The sequence below is a fragment of the Leucopleurus acutus genome (assembly GCF_964270905.1).
Source record: "Leucopleurus acutus genome assembly, chromosome: 15".
NCBI classification, from domain to species: Eukaryota; Metazoa; Chordata; class Mammalia; order Artiodactyla; family Delphinidae; genus Leucopleurus; species Leucopleurus acutus.
The window spans coordinates 36662970-36681676 of NC_139157.1; the positions used below are offsets into that span (position 1 = coordinate 36662970).

Sequence of the window (18707 nt, forward strand, 5' to 3'; positions counted from 1 at the left end):
AAAGAGGTTTTTAACTGCCGTAGTTTAACTTTATTACATATTACTGTTCATATAATGTGTGTGTTAGCGATCTGGTCCCCCCACATTCAAGGAAGGGAACTTGGCTACAGAAAGATGGAACACCTCCTCCAAGGCCAGGCACCCATGAGCAGGCAGTAGAAACCAGGCCTTTGGACTCAAGTCATGCTCTTTTCATTACCCCAGAGCACCTTATTCATGTGATCTAAGTTTCTTGGTTAAGAATGCAAGTCAACTGGAAGTTTATACCTCTTTGCGAACTTCTAGTTGCAAAATAAATGAGTCACAGGTACGAAATGCACAGTGTGGCATATATAGTCAATAACTGTGGAATATCCTTGTTAACATATGGTAACTAGACTTACTATGGTGATCACTTTGAAATGTATAGAAGTATGGAATTACTATGTTGAGTAACAGGAACTAACATAGTGTTCTAGGCCAATTATCCTTCAAAAACAAACAAACAAACTCATAGAAAAAGAGATCAGATTTGTGGTCAACCAGAGGCCGGGAGTCGGGGGGGAGGGGGGATTGGATGAAGTCAGTCAAAAGGTACAGACTTCCAGTTATAAGATAAATAAGAACTAGGGATGTCATGTACAATATGATAAATATAATTAACACTGCTGCATGTTATATATGAAAGTTGTTAAAAACTAAATCTTAAAGTTCTCATCACAAAGAAAAATCGTTTTTTCTATTTTTAAAAATTTTGTATCTATATGAGATGATGGGTGTTCACTAAACTTATTGTGATAATCATTTCCTGATGTACTGATATGTAAAGCAAAACATTATGGGGGCTTCCCTGGTGGCGCAGTGGTTGAGAGTCCGCCTGCCGATGCAGGGGACACGGGTTCGTGCCCCGGTCCGGGAAGATCCCACGTGCCGCGGAGCGGCTGGGCCCGTGAGCCATGGCCGCTGAGCCTGCGCGTCCGGAGCCTGTGCTCCGCAGCGGGAGAGGCCACAACAGTGAGAGGCCCGCGTACCGCAAAAAAAAAAACCCAAAAAACAAACATTATGCTGTACACCTTGAACCTTTGCCTAGCACTGTCTCCACTAGACCAGTGTTGGGGCCTGGCCTTCTCCTAAATGCATATACGCTATATTTCTTATAACATAGGAGGAGCTCAATACACGTTTACCAAAAAACTAATTAACTGAATAAAAAATATCAAATAGATTTGCAACAAATGATTAAATCAAAGAGAAAATAATTGGCAATATTCTGTGTGCTCGCAGACATGCTGTCTCATTTGATGGGAGCCTCAACTCTCTATGCGTGATTATTCCCTATTTCCCAATGTTCCTTCGTAAAAAATTGCAGATGTTGAAAGACTGCTTGGGTAACTTGCCTCGGATTCCCTGGTTAATAAGAGGAGATGGAGAAGCAATCCACTGCTGTGGCTCAAATCTCAGCTCTGTCCCTGACAGGCTGTATGACGGGGCAAGTTATTTAGACTCAGTCAATGCTAACAAATAATGTAACAGTGGTAATTCTAATGTTTGGGGGGAACCAGGACACGCTAATGTAGAGGAAAGAAAATTGCCTTTGGGACTGAAATCAGATGGGGTTTGCAACTGTCTTGACTTCACTTCTCCGGCTCCTTTTCCCTATTCTAGCTTCTTAAATGTCCCTTTCTTTCCTCTTTCCTTTCCCTTCTCCCTTTCATCCCGTTCTCCTTCTGTTCCTTTTCTTTTGGGTAACGTTTTTAATGAGATGTAGAAACTTTATCAGCCAGGTTTATGAAAAGTGATCTGGCAAATGGAAGCTGCGATCAGAACACTGCAGGCAACTGTCTTCTAGCCTCCCCATAAAATTAGTTTAATTTAAAAATTCACCTCCTCAATTAAAAAACAAACAAAACAACTTTCTTCCTTTAAACATGCAGGCATGGGATGTGTTGCTGGCGCACAGACGTCGCAGCCTCGCTGTCCCTCCCCTTGTGCTCGCGGAGGGAGACTCGCTTCTCCCAGAACCCCTGTCCAGAGGAGCGGGCAACAGCTGAGGTTGGCGGCGGGAGGGAGGCGGCGAGCAGCGTCCGGGCCGCAAGCGCCCCACCCGTGTCCCCGCCAGACGCCCGGAGGCAAGGCGGTCACCGCCCGCAGCCAGTCCGACTGCCTCGCTCAGGGCAGCCGGCGGCCTTGTGCGGGGCTTGCTGGGGACCAAGATGCTCGTGGGCACTGGCTCCGCCTCCCCCTAAGGAAGGCTTTTGCAACCCCTGGATCCCAGGACTGTAGTGGTCCTTGGGGCGCCTCCCACTGGACCGGGTGTACCTGGTCCCGGCCTGCGCTGGGAGAGGATGCGCGGAGCGGGTCTCTGAGTGTAAGCTCCTGGCCGGAGACGCCCACTCTGCTTTGGACAAAGGCAACCCCAATTTGTTTTTGTTGCGGATTGGGGAGAAGGATGTTGAAACTGTGAAATGGTATTTCCCTCTCCCTTCCCTTCCCTTCCCCTTTCGTCCTTCCCTTCCTTCCTGCCCTCTCTTTTCTCTTCTCTTTCCGTCTCTTCTCTCTCCCTCCCTTCTTTCCTTTCTTCCTTTCCTTCTTTCTTCCCAAAAGATATCAGAATTTTCCCAGGGGAAGGAACTACCTACTTGCAGGCAACAGCCTGGAGTTTGAATGAAGGCGTTGCTGCATGACTTCAAACAGATCACTGAACTTTTGGTATTTTTAGTTTTGTTTCATTTGTAAAACTTATAAAATGGGGATAATATAACACCACAGGGTGGCTGTAAGGATTATATAAGAATACATGTGAACATACTGGATGAACAGAGATCCTGTATGAACACATAACAGGTTCATGTCAAGCATTATCCATTAAAATAATTTGCCTTTTGGCAAAACACGATGTCTAGGAATGATACCAAGCTAGCATATTCCAGTACTTGTGAGTGATATCAATGAATCATATTGTATGGGCCAATGTGTCCATAATGAAACGGTCACTAACAATAATAAGCGCTAACGTTTATTGAAAGCTTGTTAAGAGCAAGGCACTATTTTAAGTGCTTTACGTGTTTTTAAAACTCAGTTAACCCTCACAGCTCACTTGGAGGCATGTGCTGCCCTCCCCAGTACAGAAGAGAAAACTGAGCCACAGAGAGGTTAAGTGACTTGGCCAAGGTTACACACCCTGCAAGAGGCAGAGTTGGGGTTTGAATACAGCAGCCTAGCCACCCAGCTGTGGTCTTAACCTCTTTGCAAACCTACCTCAATTGCGATCTGAGGATTAAAACCTGGCCTATTGTAAGTTTCATTTCTAATAATCTAGTTATTTTATATTAAATTCCTAATAGTACCTTGTCTAACACCCATATGAAGTGATACAATATTTTTTTATCATCCCTTCCTAGTCAATAACCCGCACCCCTAAAGTAACTAGTGTTGTGGCTTCTGTCACCATCGATTAGTTTTATCATCATATAAATATATCCCCTTTTGGGTCTGGCTTCATTTGCTCAACAGGTCTGTGAGATTCAACCATATTTTTGTGCACTGCTCTGTAGATTTTTAAGAATTATTTTTTCATTGTTGTTGCTCTGTAGTTTTCCATGGTATAAATCTACCCCAGTATACTTATCCACTTTACTCTTGATGGGAATCCTTATACATGTCCTTTGGTCAACAAATGCCCTTGTTTCCCTGATTACAGATCTAGGGAAAGAATTGCTAGGTTAAAGAGAAGGCATATACATTTAGCTCTAATGGTTTACTGGTTTCTACTCTCCCCGCTCCAGTCCAGCCTCCTCTGTCTAAAGAGCAGTCACCACCCTAAGACAAATTCCTAATTTCACAGTATTTGCTTCTTTATCGCACCCCATGCGGAATGATCGTCACTGTTCTGTGCGCTTTCCTCAAAACATGCCACAGCAACACAACACAATCCACCTTCCAAAACACACACTCATGAATTTCTAGGCATTCCTGCTTCTCCGTTCTTAGAATCTAGCGCAGAAGTGACTTCGATAACTTTCCAAATTTACTTATGTACATGTAACTTTGGCACTGCCAAATTTTATCTTTTAATTTCTTTAAATTCCAAATCTATTGGAAAAAAACCCCAAGAGTCTTCTCTTTTAAAAACTTTTATTAGGCATTGCTAGATGACGCTGCACGATGTCTTGCACACATCATGCGAGTAAACAGCACTCCACAGGAATCCATACAACAGTTCATACAGTGACAATCAAAGTAGTTGATTCCCACCATAGTTTGCATCCAAGTAGAGTGAATGTCGTTACACCCCTCCATGAGATCAGATCTCACAATTAAGATTACCGTTCCATTCTAAAACAATCAACCAAAAACAAACAAACAAAAAAAATAGAAGCCCAACCACAACAAAAAGCCATAGGGATGTTACTGAAAGTCCAAAATTGGACTCCAAAATTTCACAAAGTATCAATCTTTTGAAAGACTAGCCCCTAAATTTTAGGGTAGCCCCTAAAATTTGTGTGATCTGACACTTGGGTTGCTTTTACCGCCAGCAGCAAGTGAGATTGTATTTACGAAGAAGGATCATTACACTGATATATATCCACTGAAAATTCTTGAGGTAATAGATTTTTAAATCTCATTGCTTAAAAAAAAAAAAAAATCTGTTAATTTCCATGTCCTGTCCAGCAGGACATATCTGTTGGCAGGAAGATTCTTTTCCTCTTTTTTTCTTTGTCAAATATTTACACATATTTGCATATACAACCTGTGTCTTTGTCTTTTCTAAGCACATGATTTATTTTAATTATTCACTATACATTCATCAGGAAACGTTGAATTGCATACTATAGTACATAAAGAAGACAACAAAACAAGCTTTTTGTATAACACGAAAGGCAAAGACCAAGAAGAGCAAGATATATACTGTACAAAATGTCTCGATGTCGATAAAGCCCACTGTGAGTTAATAACTCTATGTAAATAGCAAACACCGTCATTCTTCAGCATCTGTGTGGAAGTAGATTACAGACGAAATATTACCAAAGACAACTGGTAGTGAACTGGTCGAATTCCTGAAGTACCATATAATTTCTTTTATTTTTAATGCTTTTTGTAAAGTAATTTTGCCCTAATTGGAGCTATAGATAAAGACTGATAACCATTTCAACTCCTGTTTTAAACTTTAATCATCAGCATTCTTTTTGGTGGTTTAAAAATACATTTCAATTATAATGGCTTCAATTTATGGTGTTTAAGATCCTTTTTAAAATACTTTAGCTTAAAAATGAGCAATGAATTTAAGAAAAATATATTGGCTAACCTGTTGTTCTAGAGATAATACAGTGAATGAAAGTAGCAAATGCAGCCTATATATATATATTCCTAGAGATACACCGTCTCATCAGCACTTTAAATAGGACAAAAGAACACTCACAAAAAATATATGGCTCTTTAGATAAGAAATAAAGTCAAGTGAAAAAAATAAGGCACTAAGAACATATATAAATGTTTTATATTCTCATCACACAAAGCACCGTATGGAAGGTTAAAGGGACTATACATTAGTGCTATTGGAAAATGGTAATAAACCCAGTTTCCCTGACTTTTATTCACTAATTTCTTCTTTTCTTATAAGTGATTAATGTATAAACACTAAAATGGTGGCGGGAAATTATATATTCTGCTAAAAGCACAATTCATGGAACCAACAGCATGAAATAATCATTTGGAGATAAGAAGCAGATTGCTCTAAAAACGTAAGAAATTAAGGTCTTAAATACTCCTGATTTTTCAACATTTTCATCACAAAAGAATTTGTTTCCTTTCCAGTTTTCTTTTAGGAATTTCTACAAAAGAGTATTAATATTTTCTATTTTCTTATTTTATTTCTACATGCCTCTTTCTTAAAATATATTCATAATGGTTTCCTCCACATAGTTTTATGAATACCAAAGTTAACAGTATGACTAATGAAATGTAGACAAAGTTAAAAAGTAAAATTATATAAATACTTTCAATATCATTGAAAATGTAAAGAAAATCTCTTTTCAACCAGGCTCATATATAAATATGAAAAGTAGTATGACATTATTTGGAAAATGGCTACAAGTTTTACAGAAAATGAAAAACGTGTGATGTAACGAAACTATGGACAAGATCTAGTACAAACTACTAGTGAAAGTCATTCACCTTAAAATTAAGAAATTCTTCTCATTTGCCATTGTTTGTGAGGATGTAATTATTGATAAAATGGGATATATTCTGGTAATTCAAACAGGAGGTAACAATTATTCTTTAGAACTGCAATTTCTAAATATACAGTAATGACAGCGTAAACACCCAAATGTTTTTCTTTTTAGCATTTTACATTCTTTGAGTAAAAGGAGAATGTGAATACAGTAATTTAATAGGCCCACAATTTTGCAATATATATATACATATAAATAAATTTGTTTCATGAATATATCTTATAACCAATTTTGTTTACAATAGAAACAAAACAACTGTTGTGGCTTCTTAATAAATAATGTGTTGTTATGTTATGTTAAAATGTGTTAACATAACAACATTTTTATGCCACTGTTTTTGTGTCCTTCTACACAGAACTATTTCTGTTCTCTCGGAATTTACTACTTATTAAATTAATAATTTCTTTCATAAGCAACATATATATATCATATATATATACCAATTAGTGTTCTAGGTTTCATACAAAATATAAGGTTGGTTCACCTTTTTCAAGACCATCTACAGAATTTAAATTATGATGAAAATGATCAAATAACAAAATTAAGCTGTTGCCACGTGGAATTAAAAAAATCGGTCTTATGCAGACATAGAGAATGGACATGAGGACATGGGGAGGGGGAAGGGTAAGCTGGGACGAAGTGAGAAAGTGGCATGGCCATATATACATTACCACATGTAAAACAGATACCTAGTAGGAAGCAGGGGCATAGCACAGGGAGATCAGCTCGGTGCTTTGCGACCACCTAGAGGGGTGGGATAGGGAGGGTGGGAGGGAGACGCAAGAGGGAGGAGGTATGCTGATATATGTATATGTATAGCTGATTCACTTTGTTATAAAGCAGAAACTAACACACCATTGTAAAGCAATTATACTGCAATAAAGATGTTAAAAAAATAGGTCTTAGAGAAAGGGTTTGTAATCCGTTGATAAAGTCATACTTTATCTAGAATTTTCTTTATAAAGGAACATAAAGCATGCTAATTTTGTTTAAAGTGAAAAATATTCAGATATTTCTATCAAATATTTAGACAGTATTTACTCTAGGGAAACAATAAAGTTATATTTGGACATAGAGGAAGTAATATATTAATGAAAAAATATTATTTTTAAGAACTTGACTGGATTATTGACATGATTTCTCCAGCTGGGGCATGAAGTGAACACCTAACTTTACAGGGAACTGATGACCGATGTGGTCTGCCAGCTACAAGGAAAAATCTGAAGTAACATCATCTCAGCAATTTGAGGGGATTTTTAACACCCAAGTTTGACTATCCCTTGAATTTTTCCATATCATGTAATAAACCTATGCTAAATATATCTTGAGTGTGGCTTACATCTAAATCATATCAATGAAAAAGTTGAACATTGGCAAATGATGCATGGTTTCTCTAGAACAGGGCTGCTATTAGTTACATGTAATACCATCCACTTTAGATTATCAGGAAGTCTAATAACATTCCCAGAACTAAGAATCCACAGTCAAGTACAAATGCGACAATATATTATAAATCCAGCCCTAAGTCCAAGCTGTGCTACTTCTTGTTGAAACAAAGACCCCCAAACCACACATCTGGTCATTTTGGATGAATCAAGGATGATCTGGGGTCAGACTGGATCAATGTCCACACGTGCTTTCTGTCCAACTAATAGGCAAACACAGTATTGACCTTATAATACTCATGAAACAATTTCTGAAGCTTGGTTTCAGAGTATTTCTATGCTCTCTGATTCAAATAACGTCTCATTCATTTTACTTCTTGTCAGAGGGCTGGGCAGTGTTCTCCAACTCCTATCAGGAAGAGGGACGTGTTCCAAGTATTCCTGAGATGTTTTAACTTACAGATAAAAGAAGCCAAGGTATATTATGTTTACTACCAGGGCCAGATTCTGGAGTCCTTTCAGTTTGAATTTCATTTGAGTCAAAGAAGTTAATGGTGAGAGAATTTATCCCACACTTCGTCAAGACGGGAAGGGGACTGCAGAGGGAAAAAGCAAGATAACCAGGAAATCTAAAAAGAAAACAGAAACTTGATGTTGAAGTATGTGAGTATCACTTCACAAGCAGGGAAGAAAGTCATTTAATATGATGGAACAGAGTGACAAAAATGTGGGATAGATCTGAAAAACAAAAAAAATTTTTCTATGCTAATAAGTCTGTGTAATCTAAGTAATGCAGTAAGTAAATATACCTAATGAAATTTCTTTTATAAGCTAAAAGGAAGTGGCCAAAAAAAAAAAAGGCAGTAGTAATTTTTTATGTTTTCTTTTAAATTTATTGCCTTTTAAGTCCATATTGTTATTCTCAAAATAGTCACTTCTTTAGTCAAAAAAGAATATAGTTTATAATATGCATAATTACATGCTGCTAAAATTGGCACTATGTATGAGAAAATGTAAGGTATGTGATATATGAAGACTTCAGCTAATGCCCCAAATAGACAATTACAAGTCTCACACTTGTGTGACTCTCTGCTTCTTGGATTTCGATAAAATGACTACAGTCCAGCCTCAGAACAGTGAGGTACAATAAAAGCCCCACTCAACAGTTGGCTATGAAATGAGTATTAGTTCCATCCTCTAAACCAGAGTTACGAAGGAATGCCTTTCTCTTATAAAGGTTTGCATTGAAAAGGTAGCATTTCACAATCTTGAATACTCCCCAAATTTGGAACTCTGATTTTGTTCAGACCATAGTTTAATGCCTCTATAAAATTATTTCAGTTTTATTAAAGTAATAATTATAGATATTCATATTAAAATGGGACTTGCAACTTATTTTCCAGAGGAGGAAAATGTCATAATTAAAACACAATGATTTGAAAAACAAAATATGCTCAAACTGGCTGTTGATGGTAGTTTTGATTTACTATGTTACTAATCAGTGGAATTTCTTTTATAGATTTCATGAAAAATAAAAATGCTGCTAAAACTTTCAGTAGAAACTAACTTAATATTTTAAACAAACATTCCAACTAGGTTATTAGGTAACATGCATTAATTACTTGCTACGTTTGAGCTCCTAATACCAATTTCTAGGATTACTATAATTTCAGAAACTTGGCTACATCTTTTCCAGGTATGTTTTACTTGTTTTAAATTTTCAGCTTGATTCCACCCACCCCCTCCCTCCCCCACCCCCCGCCAAATTTAAAGAGGTGACGTATATTTGCTAATACTGTTATTCTACTGTCTCCATCAAAATACTGCAATTAGTTTCCTCAACTTTGTCAAATTGCTTAAATGGCACAAGTATTTTAAAGTGCATTATTGGATCTTAAGGCTATATTTATACTAAGCATTAACACAAAACAATAAAGTTGACCACAGGAAAGATTACTTTCAATAGTTGGGATAGATTTCAGCCACAAATATGAAAGGTTAAGCATATGATCCAATGGGAAGACTCACATTAAGGCATATATGCAGCCTGCATATAAAATTCACATATAAAATGGCATTTGCCATGAATTTTTATTTTGGTACTTAATGAAGTTACCAATGGATATTATTCAGGCCACTAACTTTTTATAATTATGAATTTAGCAGAGCTCATAAAAGTCTAGTGTTAAAAACAACTGCATTGTTTAACACGGGAGAAAGCAGACCCATCTGGTGGCACGTGTACTCAATCTGACAAAGGTCTGGAAGGAATGCTAGTGCTTTGCACGTGCCTGAGTGAGTTTTTAACCCACTCCTTTCTCTCCTCCTCTTTTCCAGTGTAGAGGAGCTGGTTAGAATCTCAAAGGAGTGTAGAAAAATGAGGTTGCATTGTTTGGGGACTGGAAGAGTATTTTGAAGGTCCTTTAGGGGATCCATGGGCCATGTATTTGGGTGATAGGATTGAAAGATAAAGACTACCTGTGGCCTTGGGACTCAAGAGATGGTGGGTGACACAAGACAGGGAATTTCCTGACAGGCACCACTGAACCCTGATATCACAGCAAGGAAAGTACAATTAAAGGTACCAGGTTGTAACCTGACCAGTGTTTAATTTATCTTTGATTGTTTTCCAGTCTGTTCTACCTTTAGGATACAATAGCACTTATCATAAAATCAAGGTTGGTGGCAACAGAATGTTGTTTTTGCCAAAAGGTTTGACCCCTCTTTTCTTAACTTCACATACAGAAGTTCTTAGGGAAATGCTGGGATTCATTGTAAAATAAAGGTTTCATGTTATTCCAAGTTTATGAGCAACCCAACAAACCACCAAACCTCACATACAGTCAAAATTATTTTTCTGTGGAGAATGTGGTCATTCATAATCACCAACATGTTGCTTCCTACTTTTCACAACGGCATAATTAAGTTCCTCTGTGGAGCAACATGCATGAACATGGAGAGTGTTTTAAAAAACGTGACAAACATGATCACTTTGGCTATTTCATGTAAATCCCTCAAGTTTTAAAACTAGGCAATCCAAATGTCAATGCATCTTTCTCACATTATCTTATAGACATCTCATTGCATTTTATTTTTATTGGAATAAGGTGAATTTTCTTTTGTTAAGTGTTGGCAAGATATTTATTTGGCTAATCAAGCATGGGGGGGGGAATTATCCTGCAAAAGATGCTTTTCTTTAAAAGTTATGCACTTTTACACAAGTCTTTCTCCAAGAAAAGGGCCTTAAGTATATTATCTCTATGATCTCATTCATTGAAAGTGCATTAAAATTTTATTACTAATATAAAAACCGAATTTAAAAACTTATGAAAATGTTCACACAGTGACAAAAATATATGTAAAGCATCTTCACTAATGCTTTGTAATAGAGAAGTGAAAACAAACTTGATGTTCATTCAATAGGAGACTGATTAAATAAAGTATAGCCCCACAATGGAATATGTAGTAATTGACAAAAGAATGAGGTACATCTATTTAAACTCTTATGGAAAGATGTCTACCAATTCATAGTAAAATGAAAAATAGTCACAGGACAGTAAGCATATTATTATTCTATTTATACAAAATGAATACACACACAGATACACACACACACACGCATACTTATTTGTATATTTATAGATAGTATCTGGAAAGACACATACCAAATTATTAACAGTGGTTACCCCTAGAAAATAAGGGGTGGGGAAAAGCAGAGGAAGTTGTATTTTATAATTCAATATAGTTTGATTTTTTTTAAAGGAGCATATATTAAATTTACAATGAAAACATATCAAAAAATGACAAGCCTTGGATAAAAAGATATTCATCTTACACGCATGCTGCTTTTGTTAAAGTCGTTTTTAGAATTTACCCCAAAAGGTGCGATTGTTTTACCTTCAAGTTAGCACTAACATATAAATGATCTTTTATTTTTCTTCTCCCTTTTTAAGATCTTAACGATACTTAGCAAAAAAATTCACAAATAACTATTTTAAGTCACTAGCAGGGAAAGGCCTGATATATACCAACTTTGGAAGCGAAAAATGCATATGTTAATTTTTTTAAATCTATGCAATAGAAAAATGAAAATCCTGTGCAGCACTATGCACACTATCGCGAGTGCTGATGAAAGAGCCTTCACTGATAACAAACGCCGCTCTGTAAGTGGAAAATTGGAACATTTCCAAATAATATAAAAATATCTCCAAAAGATAAATTATTCAAAGAAAGGAATAAAAATCCCTGAGTAGGCCAAAGACAACAGATACAATAACCTAAGAAAATAGATTATCCAGGACCAGAGAGTATATTATTTAGCTAGATGGTATATATGTATTCATATACAGCTATGTATATGTCTAAGTATATATACATACACATACATAAACACATCCACTAGATTTAGAATTAATCATATTCACACATTGTCAAACTAACACCCAAGTCTAGGAAAGGGCAATTTACATAAATTAAGCACTTTTATAACAGAATTACACGGATTTAGGGCTAGAAATTCCCATTCTCTCAGTTTTAATACTAGAGCAAGTAGAATAGGCACTCAATAAATATTTGTTGGATGGATAGATGGTTGGATGAATGGAAAGAGGAATTTGTGAAACTAGATTCTTCTTGTATCATGTTATGCTTTAGAAACATGCTATTCCAGGCCATAAATGGCACACCCTCCTCTAACTGGAAATAGACTAGTCCAAAGTATAGCTTTTCTGAGCGTTACTCAGAAAAGGATGGAAGTGCTGGCTTGTTATCCATGAAAGCAAACTTCACTATTACAGACTTTCCAGATCAAATAAGAATGATAGATGTTCTTATACTCTGGAGCCCAACAAGACAAACTATCCATGTTAATGCATGTTTTATCACATAATCTATTTCAATTCAGAAAAGGTTGTTGAAGAATAAATGCTACATCTACGCCAATAGCTAATGTTAAGGATCTGGAGACAAGTGGAAACTTTAAGCTTCTTAGAGGTCTTTAATTCCCTTCTGCTGATGAACATTCGTGATGAAAACAAAAAAAAAAAAACCACAGTTTAGTTACTTGTCCTTTCCTTATTTTTAAAGATTTCTCAGCTTGGTAAAACATCCTGAAAATATTTTTTTCATTTTTTTTTGTTTCCTTCTCCAAAAGCAGTTTATGTTTTAGATAAACCCAGGAACACAAAAAGTTTTGTTTTAAATCACCCCTCCATAAGAAGATACCAACACATTATTATGCATTTGAGCAATAAACATAAGAAAAATCCTTCAAAAACAGTATTTGTTTTTATGAAAAACTTGAGGAGTAAAAGAGAGAGAGAGAGGGAAAGGAGAGGTGAGAGGGTGGGGTTTTAAACAATATCATATGCTTAACCTAAAGCATAATTATTGTAATCACAAGTTGGTTAAAAAATTAGCAGAATAGGGATATGTTTAAAGGCCTCAGCAGTTCTCTCTACAGCACACTTATTTAAATTAATTATAGAGTGAAGCAAGTATGCCAATATATAAGAAATCTGAAAAAGAAGACAGAACGTTCAGGTCTTGAGAATTTCCTAGAAGCAGCCTATTAGTTTTATCAGTTTATAAAGTTTGATAATCCTTGAGGTGACACTGCACAAATTTCTGTGTGTGTGTGTGTGTGTGTGTGTGTGTGTGTGAGAGAGAGAGAGAGAGAGAGAGAGAGAGAGAGAAGGAGAAAGAGAAAGAAATAGAAATGGTCAACATCAAAATAGCCTGTTGTGTACGTTGACTTTAATTCAGTACATTACCAAATTATGCTCACAAAGGAACAATCATTTTTAAATATGTCTATGAAAATGTGGAAAAATAGTGTAGGCATGGAACTTGACAAGTACAAGGTATTGGACCTAGTTTTAATACAGATATGTATATACACACACATTCACACCCCTACACATATACACTTCAGTAACTATGATTCTTCTCATTCGTTTAGTTTCATTAGTTCCCTTTTGGGCATTGAGATTTTTAACAATTATAGCATCTGAAGGATGAAGGAATTATACTGCTTGGGTCACGGATGAAAACTGGTGCATATGGTGAGCCTTCATCTTCTGAAAAGTGGCCTTGCTTGTTGGTACAGGTGGGACCTTCAGTTATTCACACCAAGTCTCAGAAGAGGGCATGGAGGGAGATTCAGGTACAAAGACAGTCCGAGCAATGCTCAGGAGATGCATGCTCAGACAGTTCTGAGGATAACTGGTTCTAATTAAAATACTTTCTTCCAAGAACCATTAAGAAGATCAGAGTTATGATATAGATGTTTATAGTCTATGAAAGTGACCGTTTTGTAAAAGCAGCAATCTGTATAAGGAAAGGACAGGATACCATGTCGGGAATGCACCGGAGCTAGAGGCATTGTGGCCTGCACAGAACACAGGAGAAGAGATGGCAAAAGGGTCCTCTTGGCAGTTTTCAAGAAGTGACCCTCAGACAGGTGTATAATTCTGTGTAGCTCCTACCCGGACCAGCGTAGTCAGATGAAATCATCTGCATTTACCAGTGCATTCCTGTCCGTGATCGTTTTCTCTGTTTTTTACAAAGGCAATAGATAGGAAATACAAATAAACCTGGGGATTAAAAAAAAAAAAAAAAGATTAAAGCTAATTAAGAGGACAGGCTTCTAGTATTATAGATCTGAAAATTTTCTATTTTCAAATTTTTATTTTGCAAGCTATTTATAAATAATCATTATTTAGTAATACATGAAAATGAAAAGAGGGAAGATACCTATGCTATGAAATGTACTTAGTTCTTCAAGATTTCATTCTTTATTATTTTTCTTCAGCTCCTTCTCCCCCTTTTAATGAAGTCTGTGACACCAGTTTGGATATGAATGTTTTTCATCAAAGTATCAAAACTTAATTAAATCTTCTTTATTATCCCTAGTCATATCACTTGCACACTGATATTCATGCTTCGGTTTCAGGCCATATAGCATGTTACTTAAGAAAATGGGCAGTGGAGCAAATGTCAGCTTTGATTCCCAGTTCTACCACTTGTGAGGTCCTACCTAGTAAAGCCTTAATTTCCTCAACTGTAAAATGCAGATAATAATAGTATTTACTTCATAAAGCCTCATTCACCGTAAGAACTTAAATGTTAGTTACCTTATAATTCTATCTGTCCTGCACATGCAAATTACTTGCTAAACAGAACTTTACATATAAAAATCAATTTACTTAGGAAAAAAGAGAAATCCCATCTACTACGTGGAACAATCATCAAAGCAGCCTTTAGCTCTAGTGTTTAATTTTAAATCCTCTACAGCAATGGTTCTCAAAGTGGGATCCTTGGACTGTCTGCATCAGCATCACCTAACTTTTTAGAACTAGGCCCCTACACTGAATCAGAAACTGTGAGTAGGAACCAGGAACCTGTTTTTTAACCAACCCTCAAGGTTCTTATGAAGCACTCCAGAGTCTGAGAACCAGTGCTCGAAAATACATATTTTAATATACTTGTATGAATAAAACTATATTTATCACTGATACATTTTCTATTTGTTAGTGCTCAAGTATATGCTGGGTACGTGTTCCTATCCACATCAAAAGCATCTTTTTGACCCAGGGAACCCTTTTACTAGAACTAACCGAAGACCCAAAGGTGTAACAGAGCCTCTTTTCTTCAATGTTCCAACCTGAACTCAGAATTGGAAAATCTGGGTTCTCGTCTACTGGAATCTTTTGCTAAGATACTAGTTACATTAACTTTTGTATTAAAAGGGGACTAATAATGCTTTATAAGAAACATGAATCAAAGTGTTCATGGACTGAGAAAGTGTCACACAAATACACCCTGTACGAAACACGCTCCTCTGAATCTATAAATCATGTGCTGATTGCTTATTTCGAGCAAGCATGGAACAGGTACCATCTACACTTAACACTGACTCACTATTACATTTACACTCATATGCTCTCTGTGGCACTCACAGAATTCTCATCTCAGATACATTAAGTATTTCTTACCGATTACAACTGCTATGGCCCCTAGTGCTAATCCCAAGACCAGAATTAGAGGTGCAATGAATAATTTTCCAGCTGGAAAACAAAAGGCAAACCATTTAGAGAGTCTTAAACTAAAACTAAAAACAATTTCAGCAATGCTTTTTAATATCACAATGTATGTTATTTTTTAAGGATTCATTAAAATTAAGGCAATATTTCTCTAAGGAAATGTATCAGGTGTAGAACAAATACACATATGTAAGTTCAGTAACTTCACTCAAGTCCTGGGCACACGTGTCATACATCACATAAATCATCCTTTACAAGCAAGAAAATACCAAAACTACTGGTTCACTTTATTCCACCAGGACCATTCATCTTTGTGTTTTTCCTTTAGAGCTCTTCCATTTTAAATTTTTTAAATTCTGAAAGATTAAGAAAGGAGTGACATTCTGAGCTGGCAGGAGGAAATCTAATTAGCTCACAAAATGGAGAGCTAGTAGGTGCTACAGAGGGCTGTGCCCAAGTCCACATCTGAAAATGTGATTTATTTCTTTCCTGGGTCCAAAATAAACTAACTATATGAACACCTAATACACTGAATTACAAATGGGATGTTTGAATACCATTGTTAGAAAAAATTCCCAATAAACATACAATATATTGAAGGTTTTTCAAATGAATCATTTTAACAAACTTAGAAAGGAAGCACTTATAAGGATGCCAAATGGCATCAACCAGCACTTTTTTTTCTAAATGAATAACTGAGCAGTGATTACAATAAACTCTAGTTATAGCACAGAATTCACAACTGGAATCCTACTAGCGTTAAAAGGCACTAGCACAAAAATAGAGGCTAGTAGTTAATATCTTGTCATTACATAGTAATCTTGATCTTAAGACATGTGACAGCAATAGCTGTACAACCCAAACACAACAAGAGAAGAGGAAGGAATGGAGGGACTTTGCAGTAGACTCCCTTAGCTGTTGAAAATAAAGCAGCAACACCATTCTATAAATAAGGACAGTAATTTGGAATAACCAATGACATTAAAAAACAGAAACATAATGCAGCCATCTGTTGGAAATTTGTCAGAAAAATATTAACTTCTTTATTCTTAAGAAAGGGGCTTTGGAACCACAGAAAAAACATAGATTAAAAAATACAGTTTTTAACATCTAATTTTGAAAAAACTGCCATTCAATTGACACAATGTCTAACCATGGGGTTTACTTACATTTTTCACCAATGACAGAATCAATCAAGTAATACTAAATCGCATTGAACAATACATTTTGTACATTCTTAAAGCTACACTTGAGTTTATACTATATTGATTTGCATATTGTAAAAGAATCTGGTTTTTTCCTACACATGTAGCTCAGTGTGCTCATTCATGTTTCCTTTTAAAGTAATTATCAATATATTTTCATAATAGTGATGAAACATGACTGCAAAGTAACAGCACTATTTTTTTTTTTATTTTCAAATATCACAGAACTCAAATAACCAGATATGTGCTCTTTCTCTTTGGGAAGTAATAAACTTATTAAAATCATGCAATCAATGTTCAGTACATGTTAAGTCTACCTTTGAAACTGTCTTGAGGACATTTAAGCACCGATTCTCTAATTCCTAGATCAATAATAATTCTTTTAAAATACCATTCTCAATAGTTGAAATAGTATTCTATTATATCCATATATTCTAGCTTATTTAAATATTTTAGTATTTATTTTTTGTTCCCTTTTCTGCTATTTAAAATTATACTTGCAAATAAACCATTGTCAACCTAGATGTTTTATCATGTTTTAAAATATCCTTCACATTATTATCAAATTTCTTTGTAAAAGAATTGCACAAAATTTCCAGTTCGTTCAATAGAGTATGGATGTCCAGCATAGAGTATTAACTCGACAAAATATTTGCTAATCAATATCCAGAAAAAAATTTCATTTTTTTACATTTCTCTGACTACTAATAACACTGAATCTTTTAAAACATGTTTATTGGCTATCTGTATTTCTTCAATTCTGGTTCCAGACTTCTTTTCTTTTTGAAAATTGTGATATTTATTTTTGGAGGGGGGGCCTCCATTGCTTTTGTTCATATAAATTATTTGCCAACTAGAAATCAGTTAAGGACCTGTATGTTCTTTATTATTATATGTTTTAATGTAATATTTTCAATATTTGTATGGAATTATATGAGAACAAAGCATTCTTTCTGTCACTTTTATTCCCAACACCATTCACTGAATAACCTACCTACTCCCTACCAGGGAGATACGTGCATGTCAGAGGCTGCTAATTTACCCTCAAATCGCTGTTCTCCCTTATTCTCTAGAGGCAGAACCTCTGATCTGTGGCTGGGCAGATGGTCACATGACCATCCTTGTTTTCCAACCTCCAGCTGTGAGAGGAGGGCAGGCCCTTTCTCTGTCTGTCCAAGGACATCTGCAGGCTGTGGTCCCAAACTGAGGAGCAAACTGGGTTCCATCATGCAAGGATGGAGGGCAGGAGGGCTTTGCTGTCATCCATCTACTCTCTTCCATGGCAGGGAGAAGGTAACCTTGGGACTTACAGAGTAACACCTTTTCCTACCTTTTGTAGGGATGAGATGTTTGAAATTAAATTGCTCTTTTTATTTAAAAACATTGCTTATAAAATCATTCTGTCTGATTTTGTAAAATGTAATGGGTAACATGAATTATTGTATTTTTTCCTTGTTTGTCCATAGGAAAAAAGTCCACATTTCCCTGCTATACTTGGAGTGATGGTCCAACAGCAGTTCGAGGTGGCTGTGCTGGAGGTGCAAAAATATGTGTAGGAGGGAGAGCTTATCATAGGGCCAGCTGCTCCCTCCTTTGTCAGGTTCATCCTGACACACACGAGTACACACACATACACAGAAAAGAAAATGGGCCCAAAAGAAAACCATTTATAGAAAGCTGACCATAAAATTAAAAATAAAAACAGAGAAGACTGTACAAAGAAAATATTTCCCTGCTGACAATGTTTATGGGCTGTCCATTCTACAGGCTGTTAAATATCTTGACTCTATTTTATGACCTGGAAAGAGAATTCTAGTGGCATCTAGGCAAATGGTGAAAGGACTCAAAGAGAATGCACCCAAA

The 18707-nt window shown here is 36.1% G+C and overlaps 1 protein-coding gene across 1 annotated transcript in view; it reads right to left on the minus strand.

Annotated features, from left to right (window-relative positions):
- Positions 1-9415: 9415 nt before the first annotated feature.
- RNF217 (ring finger protein 217) overlaps positions 9416-18707 on the minus strand; it is a 131773-nt gene continuing 122481 nt past the window's right edge. Inside the window, exons 5-6 of the mRNA XM_082856108.1 lie at positions 15592-15663; positions 9416-14190 (exon numbers count right to left, since the gene is read on the minus strand). Of these exons, the coding sequence (XP_082712234.1) occupies positions 14117-14190; positions 15592-15663 (146 nt within the window). The 3' untranslated portion in view covers positions 9416-14116. The remainder of the gene's footprint in view (positions 14191-15591; positions 15664-18707) is intronic.